Source organism: Urocampus carinirostris, chromosome 4 (assembly GCF_059441175.1).
Source record: "Urocampus carinirostris isolate Australia breed hairy pipefish chromosome 4, RoL_Ucar_1.0, whole genome shotgun sequence".
Classification (NCBI taxonomy): Eukaryota; Metazoa; Chordata; class Actinopteri; order Syngnathiformes; family Syngnathidae; genus Urocampus; species Urocampus carinirostris.
Window position 1 is genome coordinate 44,271,404 of NC_142352.1, and position 25,688 is coordinate 44,297,091.

Below are 25,688 nucleotides of genomic sequence, written 5' to 3' on the forward strand. Positions count from 1 at the left end.
ATTAGTACATCAGGAAAACAGATGAGGATAAGGTGAAAAAACAGCAATTCGAAATTCCTGTTGTTGCAATTTTCTATTGTGTATACAGTAATCTAGCTGCTGTACATAGAATCACATGAATATCTCTAGCACTACCAATGCTGCATTCTACAGAGAACACTTCAAAGTGAAAAAACAATTCAATATTTTCTTACTTATAGACAAGAAAGATAGAAGACTGAGAAATCAGGAGGCGGGGTAAGTGAGGGGAGGGGGCATTTTATAATGATGAAGACTAATTGTCAGGAAAGGTGAAGTTGAAAACAAAAACTCCAAGCTTGACATGCACTATTTAATCTGATCCATTCAGACATACTTGCATATGCAAATTATGTCCACCAGAGCACTCAATAAGAACAAATGGAAGCAAGCGCAAGTTTGTCATTTCAAGCTACTGTCGATGGAAAAAGCCATTAGCATAAAACGAGTATGATAGATACCAGGGGGGGGGGAAGGCTGGCGTGTATTTTGTTTTCAGATGGACTAAAAGCGTGCGGCTAGTTTTATGGTAATCTTTAATGCGAGATCACTCCACAAGTCAATTGACCATCTATCCTGTTGAGTAAACATGAAAAACACTGGAAAGGTCATATGATGTGACTTAAGAGAACACATAAAAATGATTCAGAACATAAGAGGTTGATCTTAGTGGATGAAAAGAGTGTGTGCAGGTGTGCTATATGTTTCTATGGTGTACATTATAAAATATCCATAGGATCTTTCAAAACAATATACTAAACGGAGGTATATTGATTTATTTCGTATTGGCTTGGTTAGAGTTAAGACTACTGAAGTAACTAGCTTTAAGGACGTTAGCATTTGGCCATAAATGCATACAAACCAGGCTTACTCAGTGCTGCAGACAGAAAAAACTTATGGATAGTCATAAACACAGCCCAAAAATTATCACCAAATGTTTTTTCTAACTAAGGCCTTGACTTTATATTCAGGTTCAAACACATTATTAGGGCTTTTAGTTAGGCATTATACCTAAGGTTTTAGCATTATATTAAGGTTTAAAACATTTATTTAGGGTTTCTATCTAGTCTTTCAATATGCTAGGCTTTATATTAGAGTTTTTAAGTTTTTTTTTGTTTTGTTTTAGCTAGGGTTTTAAACAATTGATTTGGCTTTTTATTAGGTTTTAAGATTTCATATAGTTTCCAGCAAGTGTTCGAAACTAGGGTTTGGGCTTGATACTAGGGTTTTAAGCCTTTTCTGGGTTACCAGTTTGGGATTATAACTAGGTTTTTGACATGCTATAAGGATTTCAAAGCCTTTTTATGCTTTCCAGCCATGGTTTCCAATTAGGTCTACTACTAGGTATTAGGGTTTTAAAGCCTTTTAGGGTTCACAGCTAGGAATTAAAACTTGGGTCCAGTCGGAGACATATGGCAGATTTTGTATTGAACCCACCTTGATACTGTGCACTAAATCCTTTCCTTCTGTGGTTGCTATCTGAGGTGAAGTGTATTCGGAGCCAGTTCTTGCTTGATATTACTGGTGAGGGCAGGGTTGTACCAGTTAACCTGCGAGAAAAAAAAATAATAATTGATTTGTGATTTGCAGCAATGAGAATACACATTTTGCAGTAATGACAAGCCAGACTATGAAATAAACATTGTGAATTAATCTGTTTTTACCTTTTGTTGTGGATTGTATTTAAGCTCCATATGTGGATTAAACATACGCATAATTTTAAGAATAGAACACAATCTCAGTATGGTTCTAGATCCTTGTAAACTAAAACAATTAACACATTTAAAAAAAAAGCCTCTCTGAGTGTGTCAAAACTGATGATAATTACTGCTGCACTGCCAGAGTTGGAATATAATAGGGAGAGCACAAGCAGTGAAAGAGCAAGTCGTGAAAAGTAATCAAAGTTCCCATCTTTCAAAACAGTTTCCAAAGCAACACCGTTGAGACTGTGTTAGTTGCCGATGGTAAGTCTTACATCAGCTTCAGCTACTCTCACATTTCCCTACCAAAGATAAACGAAGTAGGGAAGTAAGTGCAGTGAATCAAAAAATAGGAAGTGATGTATAGACTGCAGGCTTGCTGAAATTCATCGGTCTAGTAGTCTCCCTTGAGCAATATGAGTCACTTTAACTGCCCTTTAATAATATCACAGGTAGGTAGAAACAAGGATGAAGAAGAAAAACACGCACAGATAAGGACGGGTCACAAACTAGAAGTAGCTGGAAAATATTAAAATCACTTTATTGAAGTCTTATTATAAGAGATGCATACTTGGGAGGGTTATCTGTTCCGAAACAAAAAAGGGATGAAAATGGAGGCTCAAGGAAACCTGTCATTTAAAGTACGAAAATCAAAGTGACATACATTGTGTAAGCACGAAGGCAGCAGAAATTAAGCAAAAATATATTTTTTCTTCAGTCAATAGGTATGCTTGTGAGCCCCATATTTAAATTCCTTAAGCAACATTTCCAGGAGAGCAAAAACAAATGTATGTGGCTAAAAATATGTCCTTTTTACAATTTGTGTCAAACAAACAAACAAACACAAAAATGCATGTATATATATATATATATATATATATATATAGATAGATAGATAGATAGATAGATAGATAGATAGATAGATAGATAGATGGATAGGGCAGTTCGGTGGCGCAATGTTTAGCAGGTGTGCGGCACAGTTCTGATGTCATTAGATCGAACCTTCCTGTGTGGAGTTTGCATTTTTTTCGCGTGCACTCGTGTTTCTTCCCACATTCCAAAAGCATGCGTGTCAGGTTAATTGGCCGGTCCAAATTGTACCTAGGTGTGAATGAGCGCGTGAGTTGTCCGTCTCTGTGTGCCCTGCAACTAGCTGGCAACCAGTTCAGGGTGTCCCCTGCCCACTGGCTGGGATGGGCTCCAGCCCCCCCGCGACCCTAATAAGGATAAGCGGTGCAGATCATGAGATGAGATGAGATTTTTTTTTTTTTTTTTTTTTTTGAAGGGGCGTCGCTACTTCTACTACAGATTTGCTCTTTTTGCGGGTGGTTTTGCTCCCCATTAACCGGGTCTAAAAAAATAATAAATAATAAAAACCATTTTTTTTTTCTTTTCTTTTTTTTTTGAAGGTGCGCCGCTACTTCACGGATTTTCACTTATCGCGGGTGGTTTTGGTCCCCATTAACCACGATAACCGAGGTCTTACTTTATAGGGCAGCACGCCTGCGCAGTGGTTAGCATGTGTGCGGCACAGTTCTGAGGTCATAGGTTCAAATCCAGCTACCGGACTTCCTGTGCGGAGTTTGTATGTTCTACCCGTGCTTGCGTGGGTTTCTTCTGGGCACTCCGGTTTCCTCCCACATTCCAAAAACATGCATTTCAGGTGAATTGGCCGGTCCAGATAGCGAGCGGTACAGATAATGGATGGATGGATGGATACATGTGTATATATATATATATATATATATATATATATATATATATATATATATATATATATATATATATATATATATATATATATATATATATATATATATATATATATATATATATATATATATATATATATATATATATATATATATATATATATATATATATGTGGGCAGCACGGCGGCGCAGTGGTTAGCGCTTGTGCGGCACAGTTCATGTCATGGGAACCTGTCGTGGGTTCAAATCCAGCTCCAGACTTCCTGTGCGGAGTTTGTATGTTCTCCCCGTGCTTGCGTGGGTTTCCTCCGGGCACTCCGGTTTCCTCCCACATTCCAAAAACATGCATTCCAGGTGAATTGGCCGGTCCAAATTGTCCATAGGTGTGAATGAGCGAGTGAGTTGTCTGTCCCTGTGTGCCCTGCAATTGGCTGGCAACCAATTCAGGGTGTCCCCTGCCCACTGCCCAGAGATGGCTGGGATGGGCTCCAGCCCCCCCGCGACCCTGATGAGGATAAGCGGTACGGCTGATGAGATGAGATATATATATATATATATATATATATATATATATATATATATATATATATATATATATATATATATATATATATAAATATAGCGCTGCCTATCTTGAGCCAAGAACATCATTAGGGACCCCTCTCACCCCCATCATGGAAGAGGTACTGCAGTGTGCAGTGCAGGACCACCAGGTTCTGCAATAGTTTTGTCCCCCTGGCCATTAGACTGTTAAATGGTCAATCACACACATAGTAAAGTCTACACTGCTGCTAATCTGTACATCTGTTTGTCTGTTTTGTTTTTTTGCACTACTAGGAGTTCTATATACCTAGCCACTCCTTTGCACATCTGTTCTCCTCTGCACTATCGTACTACAGTGTTATTGTTACTGTACAGTGACTTGTTTACCTGACTGCCCATTTTGCACATCTGGTTAGCTGCTACTCTTGCACTCTTTGCGCTATTGCATAATACTATACATAGCCATAATTATTTAGTATATTTAAGTACTTCAATACTCTAACTCAATACAACATTTTATTTATATCTGTACATTCAAAGAAACTGCGCGGGTCAGATGTATCGACATTTCGTTCTGTATACACGTGTACTAGAATGACAATAAAGTATATCTGATTCTGAATCTGAATCTGAATGTACAGTATACCTGTGTTTCCAAGACATCAGAGTGTTTGATGTTTGATCATTAGTCACTGTACACTGGCTGAATGTGGCTCATTGTGAATTGTTGTTTTCTTTTGCCATGAGAAAATAAAATAACTCCAAGAATTACGAAAACAACCAGTTTGCGCTCTGCAGGCGTTCCTCTCAGAGCATATTTGTGTCTGCAGTGTAAAGCCACATGCCAACTTGCTCATCATAAGAGAAAAACTGAATTGAAAGTGCTAGAGGTCAGATGACAAAGTGAAAAAAGGGGGAAACCACACAGATCAATATAGATTTTAATAAGTATCCATCCATGAGTTTGTTTTAAAAAGTAGTTTATATTTAGTTAAATCTGCTGCTTGCTAACCATTAGGAATGGAATACAGAGACCCTCACGGCCTTTTTGTGTTTACAAAAAAGGGGGGTTTAAATGGGGTTATTTTATTTAAAAAGATGAGGCAAGTAGAGAAGTTTTCCATTTTTGATTCATTTTGAAAGTATAATATCATAACTTACAAATTATTTCACTATTTAAAGAGCAAAAATGATCCACTATAGACACTGAACAGATAACATAGAATATCAACTGCTGTAAAAGTAAAGCTTTTTATGAAGACAGAAGCAGAAGGGAAAAAAAATAGAGGTTGAACCATTCTGCATCTCCTCCATTATTCATTTGCACTGGCCTGCCGCCTGACACTGGAATGAGGGAGTGACAAGAGGTCAGCAGGGAGGCGGAGGACTGAGAGCAGAATGCAAATAAGAGGTGACCATAAATGGATCTTGGAAGGGGGAAAAAAGTCTTGCAGAGCAAGCTAACGACATGCAGATCTGTTGGCAGCCAAATGTCATGAGATAGTAGTGTTGTGTTGTTCGCGAAGGTAACAGCTCTTTGAACTAGGTCTTTGATGTGAAAGACGGAAGCCAGCTCCTCACCAAATAGGTGTAGGCCTTCTTGAGACACTCATTTATTCTCTCTAGGTTTTTTTTCTCTTGAAAGAGCATGTGATAGGTCAATATGTGTGGTGCCATCTCTTGTGTTGGGAGGAAGGCGTTACAAAGGCTTGTTTCCTCGAACACAATTACTTTTCTTTGTAACGAGTACTGTCGTGCGTTATGAATAAACTTGTCTTACTCAACTGTTGTTTCATCAATAACTATGCCTTATTCGGCTGCTTTTTAAAAGTAGACAACAATGTCTTCTGTTCTTTGATGGTTCCTCATTCACTCATAAATCTAATCTGTCATGATTACTGATGCGGGGCACCTGAATCTGCTCCGTTGGCGCCAACAGCCGCGGACGCTGATTGGCTTCTTCCTCTTTTTTAAACCCCCGCCTTCCTGACAACACTCGTCGGATCGTTTTGTGAACCTACGCTACACGCTAGGAAAACTTTTGTGACTCCAGACTCAATCCTGCCCTGTTGTTCAGTTTGATTCCCGTTGCCGACCTTATTTCTGGACCCGTTTATGTTTTTGCTCCTACATCCCGGCCATTGACCTGTTTTTCCTCGTTTTCGACATTGCCTGTGCTTGACACGGAAGTGCTTCTTCCGCGTTCCCAGCGATCTGCTACCAGCGACCGACAATCCCCGGATAGTGGGAGCAAGTCCTTTCCTCCTTCTAAATAAAACTGAGTAAAATAAACGCAATTGGGTCCCGTCTCCGTTCCTGGTACGTGACATAATCAACCCGCAACACAACACTGAAAACTAGAGGTGGGCAGTGAGTTACGTTTTCTGTGACATTTGCTTGAGTACGTTTTGGGACATATTGACCTTCTAGAAGTATTTTTAAATCACTGTAGTTTTTACTTTTATTCACCGTAAATTCCGGACTATAAGCTGCTACTTTTATTCACCGTAAATTCCGGACTATAAGCTGCTACTTTTTCCCCAAACTTTCAACCCTGCTGCTTATTCAGTGATGCGGCCGATTTATGTAATTTCTCTACCGGCCGCCAGCGGCGCTTGAGTACAAAAGGTAAGATTTAGACCAGTGGAATATATGTGTCGAGGAAGACTGCAACTTCACTAAAACTGGCCGCATGAGAAATGCAACTTTTTCGCAAGTCTGCCAGTGGATCCTGAGAGCGTGGGGCAAAATCCACCATCACCAACGGGTTCCGAAAAGCCGGTCTGCTGCGTGACGGAGAGGAGGGCACACCAGCGACAGTGACAGCGCGAGTGAAGCTGCAGGAGCGTGGGACGACGTCTATATGACACTGTTTCTTTCCGACACTGAGGAAGATGACGTTGATGGCTTCAGTTGTAAGAGGAAGATGAGAACAGTTTACCGTGATTTTTACAAGTACGGTATGTTTTTTAAACAGACCCGTTTACTGTGTTGAGAGCGTGTTGCTAGCGTGTTGCTAGCGTGTTGCTAGCGTGTTGCTACCATTAACGGGCACCGTTTGGGATGAAAGTTATATTATTATTATTATTATTAAAGCTTTGAAAACTCTCTCGGTGTCTTTCTTTGTAAATATGTGTAACCCATGAATAATATGTATTTGCAACTGTATATTTTTATAATGTATTTATTTGTAGTTATTTGAGACACTTATTCTGATATGTTTTGCGAGTTAAAAAAGAGGGGCGAAGCAAACGTGGGATGACGGGAAGTGGGGTAAAGGTGAGTGAGACCTGTTTGTTGTCGCAGCGGACAATAGTGGATCTATATTTCTCCCACAGTTACCTTTGGAAATATAGACTTTTTTTCCTTGGATTACTTTCAACGGGTACCCGTACTCTGCAGGTCTGCATCAAACCTTAAGTACCGGTATCATTTTCCGTTCATTTCGCTGGCTGTGATTTTTGGACTGTGTACTTCAATGAAGGACATTTAGTTTCAACCGCGGGACTTGAAGTCGGATTTGGATCAATTTTGTGTTAGTGTTACAATTTTTTTAATGTGGGCGCATGCGGCTTATATACAGGTGCGGCTTGTGTATGTACAAAATCGGTTTTCCTCTTAAAATGTGGTGGTGCGGATTATAATCAGGTGCACTCTATAGTCCGGAATTTACGGTAAGTCAAATTTTGAAGAAGAAACAGTACTCTAACTCCGTTACATTAAAGTTGTTACTCAAGTAGTTAAATATGCATCCATCTGTCTTTGTAACGGACCGTGCAGTTTACACTTCACTTCAGTCTGAATTAGTATTGTTATTCGCGAATAAAGCGGCTCAATTAGCCTGTTTGTTTTTGAACTACTTATTTACAACCAGTTCAGGGTGTCCTCTGCCCATTGCCCAAAGATAGTTGGGATAGAACTCTTTCCTACAAAACATCCAGATGCAGTAACTGTAGCTAAAGCTCTATGCAAAAACTCATATTTTTAATCTGGGCTGTTTACGTGCCAATACGATATCTTAAAGTAGTACAGTATCGGCAATGTAACAGTACCGGTTTATTTTTAGTCTAACTTGATGAGGAGATTTGTTTTGCACTGCAACACCTGTCTTATTTACCATGCTTTGTGGGTGCGTCTTGTTTTATGTGTCATTGCCTTTCATAACTAGTGTAATTTTGATTCAATAGTTTTACAAGGACATGTTCACCATAGATATGGCTTCTCTTTTTTTTGCTCTAAAAATGCACCGCATTGATGCATTCAAACTAAAAATGTACAAAGTTTTTTCCAGAGGAAGCATTCCCCCAGACCCTTTTAGATTGTCTACCCAATGAGGTCTCACCAAATTATCAGGGAAACACCGAAATGTAACATTATTTTCAGAAATACATTGATTAAAGCAAAAATAAAATCGGAAGTGTTTGTAAAAAGGAGTTAGATGAGAACATGAGGGAGAAAGTGATTGTACATGAGTCGGAGTCCACCCTAATCAATGAGAGATAGCATGAAAGATGTTAGAGAAGGATAACCCCTGGATGGAAATTATAGCCACTGCGAAGTGTAAATGAGTCTGGAAATAACAAATAAGAACAATAAAAGGATGGGGAATGGATGTCAGGAGAAAAGACAGAAACAAAGTAGAGCTAAGTTGATGCACAATACAATTATCTGAAACTAAATCACTTAAAAACAGGGTGCAATATATTCTGCTAATGTACATATTTTGGACTGATCAAGTTGCAATGAGGACGAACTTCCCTGACGTAAATTTGACTGACTTTCACTTGGTGGCCTTTTTGAACTGCCATCGGATGTTTGCGCAATTTTCCCTGTGGGAGGATGGAGTCTCACAGCAATCAAGTGGGTTGAAGTGGGGAAGCGGGTGCTGATAGTTGTGTTCGTGACTTTCTGCTGTTTGTTATTAAGAAAGATGGGCAATCTCCAGGGATGTGGGCTCACTATTTCTTCTGTTTGCAGCCGGTGTGCAACTGTAGATTCATTAACCCACAATTTGTGTGTCTGGTGAGGTTCCACATGACGGCTGGACACAAACTGGACTTGAATTTCAATTGACGCGGACAGACACTTTTGTAAAATGACTTAAACAATTGTTTGTTTTATTGATGCACAATTATCAACATAATATTTGTCGTACAGATAATGACACAGCTATGGGTCTTTAGGAATTATAATGATAATAATGAAAAACTGCCTGACAAATAGTCATTTGGAGAAACCCTACTCTGTGCCGACAATGCTGTTGTCAATTAAAAGAAAAATAATGACACACAACATAATTATAGTTAGGAGTCGTAGAGAGTGATTTCTGGCTTGAGCGTGCACTTTTGTAGCCAAAGTGGTTGAAGTAAGAAAATAACTGTTTCAAATACAGTCCAAATGCCAACGCAAACTCCCCAAAATTAGTCAAAAATAATAATTTATTTATGCTTGTATTTGCATGTGCCACACATGCAGCTTGACAGAGGTTGTAATGAGGATTTAAACCAGATGATGGCATTAGAAAGTATAATATTTTCAAATTCTAGACAGCACCTTAAAAATAATGTCTATATGTCTACCTGCATGTGTGTGTGCAGAAGTGGATAATGGCACCACATGTGTGTGAAAGCCACTCAACGTGACATTGAACCTGCCAGCTAGCAGACAGAAACATGGAACAGGAAATTGTTTTTGGGACAACCAATCAGAAAAAAAACTCATGGTAAACAGGAACAAACCACCATTGGAGTCCTGTCATGTGTCAATCATTCTCACAATGACCTGTCCACATCCTTCAGTGAAGCAGTCAGTCATACTTAATCCCAAGTCTGGAGAAAAGCACTTAGTGTTACGTGGGAACATGCATTGGAGATTGAATTGTTTTGGTTCAGGAAGGCAGGTGACTTAACAATACTGGTAATGTGGCTTCACTATTTTACAATTACAAAGCCTTATTGTATTGGAAAATACAATCTTTCGTCATTGACGGAAAATGGCTCATTTTAATAAATATGTATCCCATTTAATGTAGTTTTAATATTATTAGTGAAATGTGGGGTGCATTGTTTAAGTTTTCCTTAAAATAGTCAAAAGTGTAATATTGTCTTTGTTGAGTATATGTTAACAATGCACAACTGAGTTGAAAGAGCCATTTTGTTTTTTTCCGCTTCTATCTTATTTTGTCTTACATTTAGGAAACCTGTTTTGGGCAGAACACATTAGGTATGAGGAATGGGTGTGGGGGCTGCTCAGGAGTAACATCATGCTTGTCCGCTAGTTGTTGTTGTTGTTGTTGTTGTTTTTTTTTTTTTTTTTTTTTTTTTTTGGTTTGTTTTTAACTGTGTGGCATAAAACTGGTGAAATTAAGAAGAGGCTTACTTTGAGTAAGGTCCAAAAGCCAGACCAAACCCCAAAACACATGCAAAAATAAAAGCGCATCTAAGAAAGGCACGTACTTGCACATGCATTATGAACGGACAGACAGAGGTTGCAATAATGACACAAACCAGGAGATGGTGGCCCCGAGAAAAAAAAGGTCCACATTCAGTGCAGCTCCTTTAAGTGTGAAAGGGGTTACATTCAAAAGATACATCCAGGCTTAAATCACACTTATTCTCAATAGTTCGCAATAGCTTATGAGTGATGTTGACCTTATCCATTTTTTTTTTTCTTTCCTTGAGGCAGAAAAATTTAACCTGGTAGTTGCACGCTGCATTAAATTCGAGCCATCGTACTGGCAGTGTTCCCTCCAAGCTGCGTGCGTGTGCAATTGCGCACTGCGCGCACATTCTCAGCGCACAAGAAAATCTAGCCAGCGCACAAAAATGAGGGCTCAAAAATTAAGAAGCGACTTAAGTTAAAGTTACAGTGCATGAAGGTAAAAATACACGGGTTCCCCTGACGTTGTGTCATGAATGCGGTATTTTGAAGTCGAGTCGAAGAAGCACGAAGTTGAGTAAAGTTAGTAGTTTGTCGGGAACCGGCTTCTTTGGCTCGGCTCACTAGAAGGAACCGGCTCTTTCGGGTCCTAAACGGCTCTTCATGTTGTTTTTGGTTCTTTGATCCCAACATGACCAAATATTATGTAAAATTATGCACAAAATGACTTAAAGGAAGGGGGGGATAGAACAAAAAAAAAAAAAAATACCAAAATGAAAACGTAGTGAAAAGCTGAGAAAAAAAGAAACAAAAGGAAGAGAAAAAAAAGAAGGAAATATTTAGAAAAAAGAAAGAAATGTAGGAAAAAAGTAAATAGAGAACAAAAAGAAAAAAGTAATCTCTCGGAAAAAAATAAACACAATGAGATTTTTTTTGAAAGGAATTTAAAAAAAGTAGAAAAAAAACACGAAAAAAAGAAGAAAAAGTATAAGTTGCATTCAAATAATTTCCAATTATATCAAGTGAATCTTGTTGCCAACATTGTACTTCCACTAAAAAATGTGATTAAGTACGATTCTGTATCTTACAACCGACTAAATAAGCCCCCAACAATTTTAATGTTATGCAACAAAATTTATCAGGAAATAAAAAGAAATGGATATCTTGTGAAAGAATTGTAAGAACAAACGACGTTTGTAGGCCGTACAACCTTTGCAATAGTACATGAGTCAATTCATTCAAAAGAGAAAAATAATTTTGCATTGCCGGAAACTCAGCAAAATGTAGCTTGATGTCAAGTTTTGGACATGTTTGATAATTAATTATCTTGCCACACTTGGGATTATGGTTGCTCACTGTTGTTTCAAGCATTCCTCACCGACTTTGTGTGAACGCTCAGACCCGTGGAAAATTAGAGGGAACATTGCGAACTGGCACTTGGACCTGGTTCGGCATCAAGGTCAAGAATTTGGGACATGCAGCACTCAACTGGACATTCTGTTTTTGCCTGTATTTTATGTTGATGATGTATGTGTATTGTCCATTGCAGCCTGGTCATCATGGAAGGGGGATTACCTCACGTGCAGCCTCTTCTTAAGGTTTCTTTATTTTTCTCGTGTTGAGTTTTTCCTTGTCCTTGTGCAGGTTTCATATTAGGAATAGTCAAATGGTAGTCAGTGCAGCTCTTTGAAATGTTTTATAATTAAGGACTACACAAATTAACAACTTGACTTGACTTATCATATTGAAAATCCTAAAAAGAAAAGGTGAACCACCTTTGATCATAGTGACACCGTATGGAAAAAAAATGCTAGCATTTTGTGTGGAGGATGACCACTTTACCTTAGCTTCCTAAGTTAAAAAGCGAAAAATATAGTTGAGATGGATTGAGTTGATAAAGTCCTTAAAAAGTGCTATGATTTGCCACTGGTGAGGATGAATTATAAAACTGATTCTATCTGGTTTTATGTTTTTGGTTGCTGCTATCATGATTTCCATGTCATGGACTGTGCCTTCAATTGCAGTAATAGTCGTACACGATTGCACCACGGGTGATTGTAGTCTTTAATGTTGACTTTAAGCGTTAAAGTGAGAGGTTGCACCCGTGCATACGTTTGTGCTCTATCTGTCTGGACTTCGGGACACGAAGCAACAGTTAAAGCTGTCAGCAGGCCACTTAGGAGCTGACACCAACACACCGACATACACATAAACGTTATTAACAGAACGTCACGCTTGATGCGCCTCGACTAAAGACGCAATTATTTGCCCATCCTTTTGTTTCCGTCGAGCACCATCCTCTCGAGCCCCCTTCGTTTATATGTCGGCCAATCGATACCAATCCTTCCGCACGTTATCAGAATTTCTTTTTTTTTTTTTTATCAAGAGGCTCAAGATAAAAAAGGCGCGGATGCAATAACAACCCTCAATGCCCTTTGCATCCCAACACCTGCTCTCTCCGATATTTATATTTACCGAAGGAGACCAAATGCCATGTTACTTTGCGCAGCTGCAAGGACTTCGATCAAGAATGTAAACAAGTTGCAGATGAATTATAGCAGTCCAGGGGATTACAGAGTTGACATCATAAATATTGGAGCGTTATTGAATTCTGAGATTTCTTAACCGGTTTAATCAATGTTCTCATGAAAGCAATTTATTTTTATCAGTTGAACACAAAGTCATTTGTCTTACTGGAAGGAGGAGAGGAAAACACGGTGTTACAAAAGGCTAATGAGGTCCCTGGGGAAACGACGGCCTCTCAACGTTTCCTCAATCAATTGATGATTTATGAACCGACTCGAAAATCCGGCTCAATTAAGCCTAAACCCACCGTCAGGACTACTGATGTTATTTTGCAAACACAAACGGGGCATCAAAGGTGTCTTTGTTGTTGACATGACGGACACTTAAGCCTTTCTACTTTTTCTTGGCAACTTAATGGAGCATCACGTCGGCGCATTTAACTAGCAAGTGCCCTACACCCAATGTTCCCTCTAATTTTCTACGGGTCTGAGCGTTCACAAAAAGTCGGTGAGCAACGCTTGAAACAACAGTGAGCAACAGCAACCCCAAGGGTGGCAACTAATCCATTATCAAACATGTCCAAAACTTGACATCACGTTACATTTTTCTGAATTTCCGGCAATGCAGAGAAAATTTTCACTTTTGAATGAATTGACTAATATATTATTGCAAAGGTTATACGGCCTACAAACGTCGTTTGTTTTTACAACAATTCTTTCACAAGATTTCCATTTTTTTTTTCTGGTATCTTTTGTCGCAAAATACTAACATTTTGGGGGGCTTATGTAGTTGGTTGCACGATACACAACTGTATTTAATCACATTTTTAGTGGAAGGACAATGTTGGCAACACGATTCACTTGATATAATTGGAAATTATTTGAATGCAACACAAACTTTTTCTTCTTTTTTTCGTGGTTTTTTCTACTTTTTTTAGATTCCTTTAAAAAAAAAATATCATTGTTAAGCTGGTTCTCGACAAACTCTACTAACTTTACTTAACTTCGTTCTACTTCGACTCGACTTCAAAATACCACATATAGGACACAACGTCAGGGGAGCCCGTGTATTTTTACCTTCATCCACTGTAACTTTGACTTAAGTCGCTTCTTAATTAGTAATTTTGAGCCCTCATTTTTGTGCGCTGGCTACATTTTCTTGTGCGCTGAGAATGTGCGAGCAGTGCGCAATTGCGCACGCCTGCAGCTTAGAGGGAACACTGCCTACACCTCTGCTTAAAGGGATGCCACTTTTTTGAGGATGAAGGCACGGATTCAGCCCAAAATTAGAGGAACAAATGTGATGGGGCTGTTGGAGCAATCCCAAAATTTTAAAGAGGACATTGTGTACAAAGACCCTCAGATACTTCACGCTTCTGTTAACGCTGGTTCATTGCTTCACATATTTTGAATTGTCTTTAATGTAATTGATATCAACATATTGTGCGTTGTGTTCTGATAGACAACACACTGCAAATGCTTTTACAGGTAAAAGTTAGGAAGGGCTTTCTGTGTAGGGTGGCCATGACTTTTTTGTGTGCTGTCAAAGGAAAAGGCACACAGGTGGCTACCAAAACAAATTGCGGAGCATGGCGCCAAAAAGCCTTTAGCTGCTTGTTACATTGAAAATAAATTCATCAATTAATGAATGAAATCCGAAGAGCACAAAGACATAGTGATCACCAGCAGGTGCTCTGTGGATTGTTATTGGGTTCAGGAAGTGACTGGGGCAGCGTCGGTTAGAGAAAGCAGAGAGGATACAGGTCTGGCCTACTGCTACAGTTCGGCTAACACCACTCTTAAGCCATCCGTGCTGCGTCTGTATTTAACCAATCCTAGATTTATTACCCAAGAAGCGGCTGACATGGAGCTACAACTCTATCGGTTGTAATTTAATCATCGCGGAGATCTAACTAAATATGAGGAGCTCCAGTGCTAGTGTGCAGCTAGCCAGCCCCTCGCCAAAATATATTACACTGAAAGTAGAAAACCTCCAATTTTGTTGTACTTATGTATGATGACAATAAAAGCCATTCATTCAACTGCAATCCTGTGTTCTTTTTTTTTTTTTTTGAAATCTGTAGTTGCTATTTTGGTACAGTCATATACTCTCAGTCAGTAAGGACGCCATCTCAAGGTAAGTTTGACCCTTTTGAGGCTTTTATAAAGATGCAAAGTACATCACAGATATGGAGTGTCCGTGGAGGGGAGGGTTCTTGTCCCCATTAACTGCGAGAACCAAGGGATTACTGAATTTGTTGTCCTTAAAACAAAAAAATGTTTCTTTTTTACATGAACAGAACCCCCAATAACTTGAAGATGTTATGGCCATTATGGCAGTGTTTTCAAGCCTTTTTTTTAGCCAAGACACATTTGTTATAAAAAATAAATTAAAAAAAAATAATTTGCCTAAAAGTTTTTCTAAAGCAGTAATAACTCCACTCCTCAAAAAAGACAAGGACCCTCTTCTTTGCAACAGGGACCAGACCACTCTTTCTCTTAAATACTGCCTTAACATTTCCAGCAAATATGCTTGCTATTCACCTTCAGAAAGTCATCCATATGTCATTACTGATTCGGGGCACCTGCGGCTGCCCCGGTGGCGCCAACAGCCCTGGTCGCTGATTGGATCCTTGCCACTTTTTAACCCCCCGACTCCCTGTTACCGGCGTCCGATCGTTGCGAACCTTCAGCTCTGGCTAAGGCAAGCCTTCCGAACCTGACTCCCTGTTTTTTGACTCTCATACGTTTCCCGGTTTTGACCTGTTTCCGTTTGATCACGTCTCTGCTCCTGTGCCCGACAACCTGACCTGCTTTTCCCTCTTTGACACCGCTATCGCTCGCCAGAGAAGTGCCAAGGATGCCCCCTCTCGCCCTCTTATTCACACTAGCCGTTGAACCACTAGCACCATGGCTTTGTAGTGAGGACACATTTCAGGGAATCTCCCGCTTTACTATTTCTATCAAATCTCCCCTGCACCCTGATGACCTTCTGCTTTATATTTCAAACCCAAATATGTTACTTTCTTGCTTTTTGAGTACATTAGACGGCTTCAAAGCAGCCAAGGGAGTTTCTTCTACCATGTTACCGTTTCAAAAAATGTCTAAACTTACCTTGGCATAACTGTGAAAAGTTTACCCACATAATTATTATTTCTGAACTTCCAACCATTGATAGAGTAATACATATCTGGCTTTACTAAATGGGACACACCTCATTTGTCCTTAATAGGGAGAGCTAATCTTATTAAGATGAAGGCACTGCCCCGGTTCTTCAATATGTTAAAACATGTCCCATTTATTTTTGTGGTGTAATAAATGTGCTCGGATTAGGAAGACAACAATTAGGCTTCCCAAGTCCCTTTGTGGTTTAGCCTTGCCAAATTTCCGCAGGTATTACTGGGCTAGCAATATTCACAAGCTCCTTTTCTGGAATGTCTAAATCCTCCCCTAAAAAAGGGCCCTCCTGGGGCAACATGGAACATTCTTCCACCTTATCCGATTTATGGTCAATGGTGTGCTTTCAACTATCTCTACCACTCAAGCATGTACTAACCAACTCAGTTGTACAGCACACACTAAAAATTTGGAATCACTTTAGACAACAATTTGCACTTGAGTGCTCATCTAGAACTCATCTCATCTCATCTCATTAGCTGCACCGCTTATCCTCAGTAAGGTTGCGGGGGTGCTGGAGCCCATCCCAGCAATCATCAAGCAGTGGGCAGGGGACACCCTGAACTGGTTGCCAGGCAATCGCAGGGCACACAGGGACAGACAACTCGCTCCCTCATTCACACCTAGGGACAATTTGGACCGACCAATCCACCTGAAATGCATGTCTTTGGAATGTGGAAGGAAACCGGAGTGCCCGGAGGAAACCCACGCATGCACGGGAAGAACATACAAACTCCGCACAGTAAGTCCGGTAGCTGGATTTTGAACCTACACAGGAGGTTCCCAAGACCTTAGAACTGTGCCGCACATGCGCTAACCACTGCTCCGCCGTGCTGCCCTCATCTAGACCTGACTCTGGCTAAATTAATTTCTAATTCCCACAATCCTGCTCTAATCGTGCTTTTTAATTCGGGGTCATACAAGGGCCTGAAGACCCTTCACAACCTGTATTTTTGAAGGTGTATTTCCATCATTTGCTATCCTTTCAGAAAAATTCAAACACCCCTGCTCTTATTTATTGTGTTACTTTCAGATGAGGCCTTTTATAAAACAACAATTTCCTCACATCCCAAACCAGCCTTCGAAGACCCTGATGTACTCGTTATTGTCGCTAAACACAACACAAAAATCCACACTCTCGAAACTTTATACCTTTATTTTTAAACTCCATCCATCATCACTCAATCCTTTAAGGTCTTCCTGGGACAAATATCTCAAAGTCACAATGTCTGATAAGCAATAGGACCAAATACTAAATCTTGTCCACTCTTTATCTATTTGTGCCATACACCGACATCTTGAATGTAAGATCAGAAGACATCTCAGTTTATGATTTTCTATATTTCAAAACAGTATGTCAAGGGTTGTGGGAGTTGTAATCTATTTTTTTTTTCTCGGAAAATGACAAGACTAATACTTAAATTGAAATTCAAAATCATAAAGTAATATTTCATATAAAATGATCTTCCAGCAGTACAAAACATTACCTTATTGCAATTTTAAACAAAATGACAACATGATTAAAAACAGTAAAAAACATTTTTACTCTATTCAATGTTTTTTTTTCTGAGCACTTTAAGGTTTCAATATATGTTTAAACTGTATCAAAGTGTAACTGTTTTTGACCTGTCTTTCTTAAAATAATAATAAGAATACTACTTTAAAACATCTGCCCAGTGAACAAAAATGTTTCATATATTACAAAGTTTTTAGGAATGTAAGAAAGCAATAACAAAAAAAATGTAAAACATATTTTATTTACTTGAATTTTTTTTTTTTTTTTTTTTTTGGGAAAGTACATCATGGTGCCGCCCATCCCTCTCCAGGCCAACATATGTTACCAAAAGAAAAACAATTGTAATCTGCTACTACTTACTGATCTCATCTCATCTCATCTCATCTCAATAGCTGCACCGCTTATCCTCAGTAGGGTCGCGGGGGTGCTGGAGCCCATCCCAGCAATCATCGGGCAGTGGGCAGGGGACAGCCTGAACTGGTTGCCAGCCAATCGCAGGGCACACAGGTACAGACAAATCGCTCGCTCATTCACACCTAGGGAAAATTTGGACCGGCCAATCCACCTGAAATGCATGTCTTTGGAATGTGGGAGGAAATCGGAGTGCCCGGAGGAAACCCACGCAAGCACGGGGAGAGCATACAAACTCTGCACAGGAAGTCCGGTAGCTGGATTTGAACCCACACAGGAGGTTCTTGAGACCTTAGAACTGTGCCGCACACGCGCTAACCACTGTGCCGCCGTGCTGCCCCTACTTACTGATATGGATGAATATTTGTTACATGTCTTATGGGTGCAAGAAAGAAAATCTACTGAACAATGGCATGCTTCCTGCAAAGATGAAATCAGAACATTTCCTTTGGCCCCTCAGGTTAAGGTCTCACAGCACATTAGTGTACCCCGCCACACTGGTTCAAAAACACTGTGTCATGGAACAACATTGAAGAGAAGATTTCAACTGATAGGAAAAGACAAAGTTATAAAATCCCAGATCTTTTTGGGCATTGGTCAAACATGCATGCTAAAGATTTATAAAGACATTTGAGTACCCATGATGAACTTTGAATAGCTTTTTTTGCTTTCATATTTCATAAGACACCATTATCCCCAAGATTTGCACATTACAAACAAACTCACCTGGTCCGTGAACACTGCATCACTGGTTAAGAGGGCACAGCAGCGCCTGTACTTCCTGCGGAGGATGAGGAGAGCCCACCTGCCCCCACCCTCCCTCATCACATTCTACAGGGGCACCATAGAGAGTATCCTGACCAGCTGTATCTCTGTGTGGTGTGGAGGCTGCAGCGCTACCGACTGGGGTAGTGTGAGGAGGGTAACGAGGACAGCAGAGAAAATAATCGGGACTACACTTCCCTCCATTCAGGACATTGGCCAGAAGCGCTGCCTATCCCATGCTAAGAACATTACCGGGGACCCCTCTCACCCCCATCATGGACTGTTCACTCTGCTAGCCTCTGGGAAGAGGTTCTGCAGTGTGCGGTGCAGGACCACCAGGCTCCGCAATAGTCTAGTCCCCCTGGCCATTAGACTGTTAAATGGTCAATCTAACATATAGTTAACTTAAATCTAAACGGCTGCTAAATCTGACTTTTTGCACTACTGGCAGTTTTTTATAGCTTGCCACTCATTGCACATTGCTCTCTGCACTATGGTAATTACAGCGTTATTGTTACAGTGTTAATGTTACTGTGTACCTGACTTGTTAACCTGACTGCCCATTTTGCACATCTGGTTAGCTATTCTTCTTGCACTATCGGCACTATGGTAAAATACTATACGTAGCCAATTACAATACAACTTTATTTATATCTGTACATTCAAGGAAACTGTGGGGGTCAGATGCATCGACATTTCGTTCTGTATACACGTGTACTAGAATGACAATAAAGTAGATCTGAATCTGAATCTGAATCTGAATCTGAATTTTGCAGCATATCCGTGACGGTGAACACGTTCAATTTTAGCATTTAATATAGAGCCCATGCCAAATAAATAAAACACATAATAAAAGTAATATATCCTCTCTTGCCTCTGGAAACACGCAAATGTCAGATGACTGCCTTTTTTCAATCTTTAACTAGACCTAATTTCAAAGTAAAAAGAAAGGAACTAAACACAGAGAATCTAAAAATGTGAAGTGAAGCGCAGTGTGAATTTTATGAACCATTTGATGACTGTGCTGCGTTTGTATTTCTGTGAAGCAGAAATCTTTGTGTATTAGTGTGCATATATGGTGATGAAAAATAGTGCAAGAAATTGAACATATTATGATTCATGGCCAGGTGGATTACATTTGCAACATAAGATACCACATTGCAAGAAGCAGTGTGTTAAAATTACATTCATACATGTTCTTAGGTCACATTAAATACATTGAACTGGTCCCAGGCATATTTTTTAACCACAGTATATGTCTCCTTGTGCATTCACAGAATATATTTGACACTTGTTTGTCACTTGTTTTTAGTGTGTAATCAACACTATATATATATATATATATATATATATATATATATATATAGCACCATGGTAGCTGGATTTTGAACCTACACAGGAGGTTGGAAAGGCACACACCTGTCTATATAAGGTCCCACAGTTGAGTGTGCATATATATAAATATATATATATATATATATATATATATATATATATATATATATATATATATATATATATATATATACATTGCATCCGGAAAGTATTCACAGCGCTTCACTTTTTCCACATTTTGTTATGTTACAGCCTCATTCCAAATTGTATTAATTTAAACTCTTATCACAAAATTCTACACAAAATACTCCATTATGACAATGTGAAAAAGTTTTTTTTAACTTTTTTTGAATTTATCAAAAATAGAAAACTAAGAAATCACATTTACATAAGTATTTACAGCTTTTGCTTGATACTTTGTTGATCCACCTTTGGCAGCAAATACAGCCTCAAGTCTTTTTGAATATGATCCCACAAGTTTAGCACACCTATTTTTAGGCAGTTTTGCCCATTCTTCTTTGCAATAAGTCTCAAGCTCAATCAGGTTGGATGGGAGACTTTTGTGCACAGCCATTTTCAGATCTCTCCAGAGATGTTTGATCGGATTCAAGTCTGGACTCTGGCTGGGCCACTCCAGGACATTCACGGAGTGGTTCTGAAGCCAATCTTTTGAGATCTTGGCTGTGTGCTTTGGGTCGTTGTCCTGCTGAAAAATGAACCTTCGCCCCAGCCTGACGTCAAGAGCGCTCTGGAGCAGGTTTTCATCCAGGATATCTCTATATATTGCTGCATTCATTGTTCCTTCCTTGCTGAAAAACATCCCCACAGCTTGATGCTGCCACCACCATGCTTCACTGTAGGGATGGTATTGGCCTGGTGATGAGCGGTGCCTGGTTTCCTCCAAACATGGCGCCTGGCATTCACACCAAAGAGTTCAATCTTTGTCTCATCAGACCAGAGAATTTTGTTTCTCATGGTCTGAGAGTCATTCAGGTGTTTTTTGGCAAATTCCAGACGGGCTTCCATGTTCCTTTTACTAAAGAGTGCCTTTCGTCTGGCCACTCTACCACACAGGCCTGATTGGTGGATTGCTGAGGAGATGGTTGTCCTTCTGGAAGGCTCTCCTCTCTCCACAGAGGAAAGCTGGAGCTCTGACAGAGTGACCTTTGGGTTCTTGGTCACCTCCCTGACTAAGGCCCTTCTTCCCCGATCGCTCAGTTTAGAAGGCCGGCAAGCTCTAGGAAGAGTCCTGGTGGTTCCAAATGTCTTCCATTTACGAATAATGGAGGCCACTGTGCTCATTGGGACATTCAAAGCAGCAGAATTTTTTCTGTATCCTTCCCCAGATTTGTGCCTCAAGACAATCCTGCCTCGCAGGTCTACAGACAGTTCTTTTGACTTCATGCTTGGTGTTTGTGCTCTGACATGCACACTCAACTGTGGGACCTTATATAGACAGGTGTGTGCCTTTCCAAATCAACTGAATTTACTGCAGGTGGACTCCAATTAAGCTGTAGAGAGATCTCAAGGATGATCAGTGGAAAAAAAGATGCACCTGAGCTCAATTTTGAGCTTCATGGCAAAGGCTGTGAATACTTATGTAAATGTGATTTCTTAGTTTTCTATTTTTAATAAATTCAAAAAAATTAAAAAAAAAACTTTTTCACATTGTCATAATGGAGTATTTTGTGTAGAATTTTGAGAAAAGAGATTAAATTAATACAATTTGGAATGAGGCTGTAACATAACAAAGTGTGGAAAAAGTGAAGCGCTGTGAATACTTTCCGGATGCACTGTATATATATATATATATATATATATATATATATATATATATATATATATATATATATATATATATATATATATATATATATATATATATATATATATATATATATATATATATATATATATATATATATATATATATGTCGTGATTACCTAACCGGAGTCACCTGAGGTAATCAGCTGGTGTGCTGGAACGCGATCTCTTGATTGGTGGAAGTCTACTACATAAGCTGTCAGCGTCCAGAGATGGACGTTCGAGTGTCTTCCTCATTTCCTGAGTGAACCTCCAACATTCAAGGTACCACAAGCCCATGTATATTCCAAGTCTGATTCTCGTTGCCTGACCCTTGTCTGTTAAAAGTTTTCGATCTACTCTTCCGTCCCGGCCACCGACTTACCTGCTACGTTTCGCCACGCGTTTTCACCACGGAGTTGCCATATCGTCCCAAGAGGCTTTCCACTGCCAAGGCTCGACGTCCCAAGCCTGCTCCACCGAATCTTGTCACAATAAATCCTTTAACTGACGCTATTGGATCCGAGTCCTTGTTCTGTTCCTTGACAGAACACTCGAACCAAAGCATGGATCCAGCGACAGTTCGTCCCACCTCTGAGAGATGCGGAAATGCCGAACAGGAATCCGCGCTACAGCGCCTACAACACACCGAAGGCGCAATACAACAAATCGTCCACGACGTATCCACACTAGTCCGGCAAGTACAACGTCACCAAGATTTTTTTGAACAGTGCGAAGCTTCCCCGGCAACACGAGCACGAGATCCAGTTCCGCCCCTTTCTGATCAGGTTGGCAGTGTTGAACCACGAGTAGGTATGCCAGAGAGATTCAGTGGAGAGCCCGCCCAGATCCGCCCCTTTCTTATAAATTGCCGACTAATTTTTGATCTACAACCGCGAGCCTTTGTGAACGAAAAGGCGAAGGTGGCTTTTGTGATAAATCATCTGACTGGCAGAGCCCGCCTTTGGGGAACGGCAGAATACGAACGAGGGGCGACAGCATGCACCTCTTTTAATTTGCTTAGCCAGGAAATGATTAAAGTTTTTGATTCTGGAGCCTCATCAGTCGATGCTGCTCGTTCAATCTTGAACATTCGCCAGGGGAGACGCTCCATTGCCGACTATGCCATTGACTTTCGCACACTAGCAGCCCAGAGTCACTGGAACGAAGAGGCGCTGGTCGACGCCTACCTCCATAGCTTGTCCGGTTATATCAAAGACGAATTGGTTTCCCACGCTCCTCCGGTAACTCTTGACAATGCTATCGAACTGACCGCCCGGATCGACCGTAGGGTTCAGGCAAGACGCAGAGAGAGAGAAGATCCCAGACAACCCATCACCCGGCAAAGTCAAGACATTAGTAAGATACCGAACCCCCCAACCAATTCTACCGCACCTCATGAGATGATGGAGGTGGACCGCACCTTTCTCTCCGTCGAAGAACGCCAGCGAAGGCGTACCGAACGGCTATGTTATTACTGCGGCGGCCAGGGACATAGGGTGGTCAATTGCCCGTTAAAAGCCAACGCTCGTCGGATATAGGGGACATCCGATTGAGCTCAGCTTTATTATCGTCCCCCAAGACTGATAGACCTGTTCTCCGGGCAAATCTCATTATTTCCGGTACATCTCAACCCTTCCATGCCCTCATCGATTCTGGCGCCGAAACAAATATCCTGGATTTGTCACTCGCACACAAGATGGGGATACCTGTTGAAACCCTTCCTAACCCGGTATCAGCTCGGGCTTTGGATGGCCACCTATTAGGCACCGTATCTCAAATAACGGAACCCATTGAACTACAGTTGTCTGGAAATCACAGAGAGAAGATCCGATTTCACTTACTTCACTCCCCTAACCAACCCCTTGTCCTGGGTCATCCTTGGTTGGTGCAACACAACCCCCATTTCGACTGGCGCACTGGGTCGATACTTGAATGGGGCATGGACTGTCACCAAACCTGTCTGCAAGCCGCTCCTTACCCAAATCATCCTGTTTCCACGAGGGCTCCACCCAATCTGTCCAAGGTCCCAGCCTGTTACCACCACCTACGGGAGGTCTTCAGTAAAGCTAAGGCCTCTTCCTTGCCCCCTCATAGACCTTATGACTGCGCAATTGATCTCCTGCCGGGGTCTGCTCCTCCTCGGGGCCGCCTCTACTCCTTGTCCATTCCCGAGAGGAAGGCCATGGAGGAGTACATTTCCGATGCCTTGGCGGCTGGTATCATTCGACCCTCCTCTTCTCCTGCTGGGGCGGGGTTCTTCTTTGTGGGAAAAAAGGACGGGTCACTCCGGCCCTGTATAGATTATCGGGGCCTTAATGAAATCACGGTTAAAAATCGCTATCCCTTGCCTCTGCTTGCCTCTGCATTTGAGCTTCTACAGGGGGCCACGGTCTTCACTAAACTTGATCTGCGCAACGCCTACCACTTAGTCCGAATCCGGGAGGGTGATGAATGGAAGACGGCATTCAACACACCCAACGGTCACTACGAGTATCTGGTAATGCCGTTCGGATTAACCAATGCTCCAGCTGTTTTCCAATCTTTGGTAAATGACATTTTACGAGATGTGCTTAATCGTTTTGTTTTTGTGTATCTGGACGATATCTTGATTTTCTCAAAGTCCCTCGATGAACACCGAAAACATGTCCAGCTGGTTCTCCGTCGTCTCCTAGAGAACTCTTTATTTGTTAAGGCAGAGAAGTGCGAGTTTCACGCCAAGACAGTCTCGTTCCTGGGCTACATCGTGGCGGAGGGGACCCTTCAGATGGATCCTGCCAAGGTATCAGCAGTCACCTCTTGGCCTGTCCCTGAGTCTCGGAAAAAACTCCAACAATTCCTTGGTTTTGCCAATTTCTACCGGAGGTTCATCAGGAACTACAGTTCGGTGGCAGCTCCCCTCACGCTTCTTACCAGTCCTAGAGAGCCATTTTGGTGGTCTTCCGAGGCTAATGCAGCTTTCAACCGTCTAAAAACCCATTTCTCTACGGCCCCCATACTCCAGGTACCGGACCCTGCACGCCAACTGGTAGTGGAGGTGGACGCCTCAGATGTGGGAGTGGGTGCTGTCCTGTCCCAGCGGTCGGACAAGGACCAGAAAATGCACCCGTGCGCCTTCTTTTCCCGGCGGTTGTCCCCGGCCGAACGCAACTACGACGTGGGGGATCGTGAGTTGTTGGCCGTCAAGCTAGCCCTGGAGGAATGGCGGCATTGGTTGGAGGGGGTAACGGTGCCGTTCATAGTTTGGACTGACCACAAGAACTTAGAATATATTAGATCGGCCAAGCGGCTCAATCCTCGCCAGTCACGTTGGGCCCTGTTTTTCACCCGCTTTAACTTCACTCTGTCCTACAGACCCGGATCTCGGAATGTGAAACCCGACGCGCTGTCCCGACAATTCCAGAGTTCCAATGACACACCTCAGGGTCCCGCAACGGTCCTTCCAGCTTCCTGTATGGTGGCAGCAGTCTCCTGGGATATCGAGTCCCGAGTCAGAGAGGCGATACCCGATCAGGCGGGTCCCAGCTCCTGTCCCGAGGGTCGACTATTCGTCTCCGAACCCTTACGGTCCGAGGTCCTCCAATGGGGGCACAATTCTCACTTTTCTTGCCATCCGGGGTCGGCTCGGACTCACAGTTTCTTGTCCCGACGCTTCTGGTGGCCTACCATGGCCAAGGACGTTAGGGAATACGTCTCCGCCTGTCAAGTGTGCGCCCAGAACAAAACATCCCACCAACGTCCGGCCGGTCTGTTACATCCACTTCCGGTTCCCCGCCGCCCATGGTCCCACATCTCCTTGGACT

General features: G+C 41.3%; 1 protein-coding gene across 1 annotated transcript in view; it reads right to left on the bottom strand.

The window, feature by feature from the left end:
- The window catches only part of LOC148367660 (CUB and sushi domain-containing protein 1-like), a 654,387-nt gene that overhangs the window by 270,148 nt on the left and 358,551 nt on the right, over positions 1 to 25,688 (bottom strand). The window contains exon 6 of the mRNA XM_088334675.1: positions 1,456 to 1,568. Coding sequence (XP_088190801.1) covers positions 1,456 to 1,568 — 113 coding nt within the window. The remainder of the gene's footprint in view (positions 1 to 1,455; positions 1,569 to 25,688) is intronic.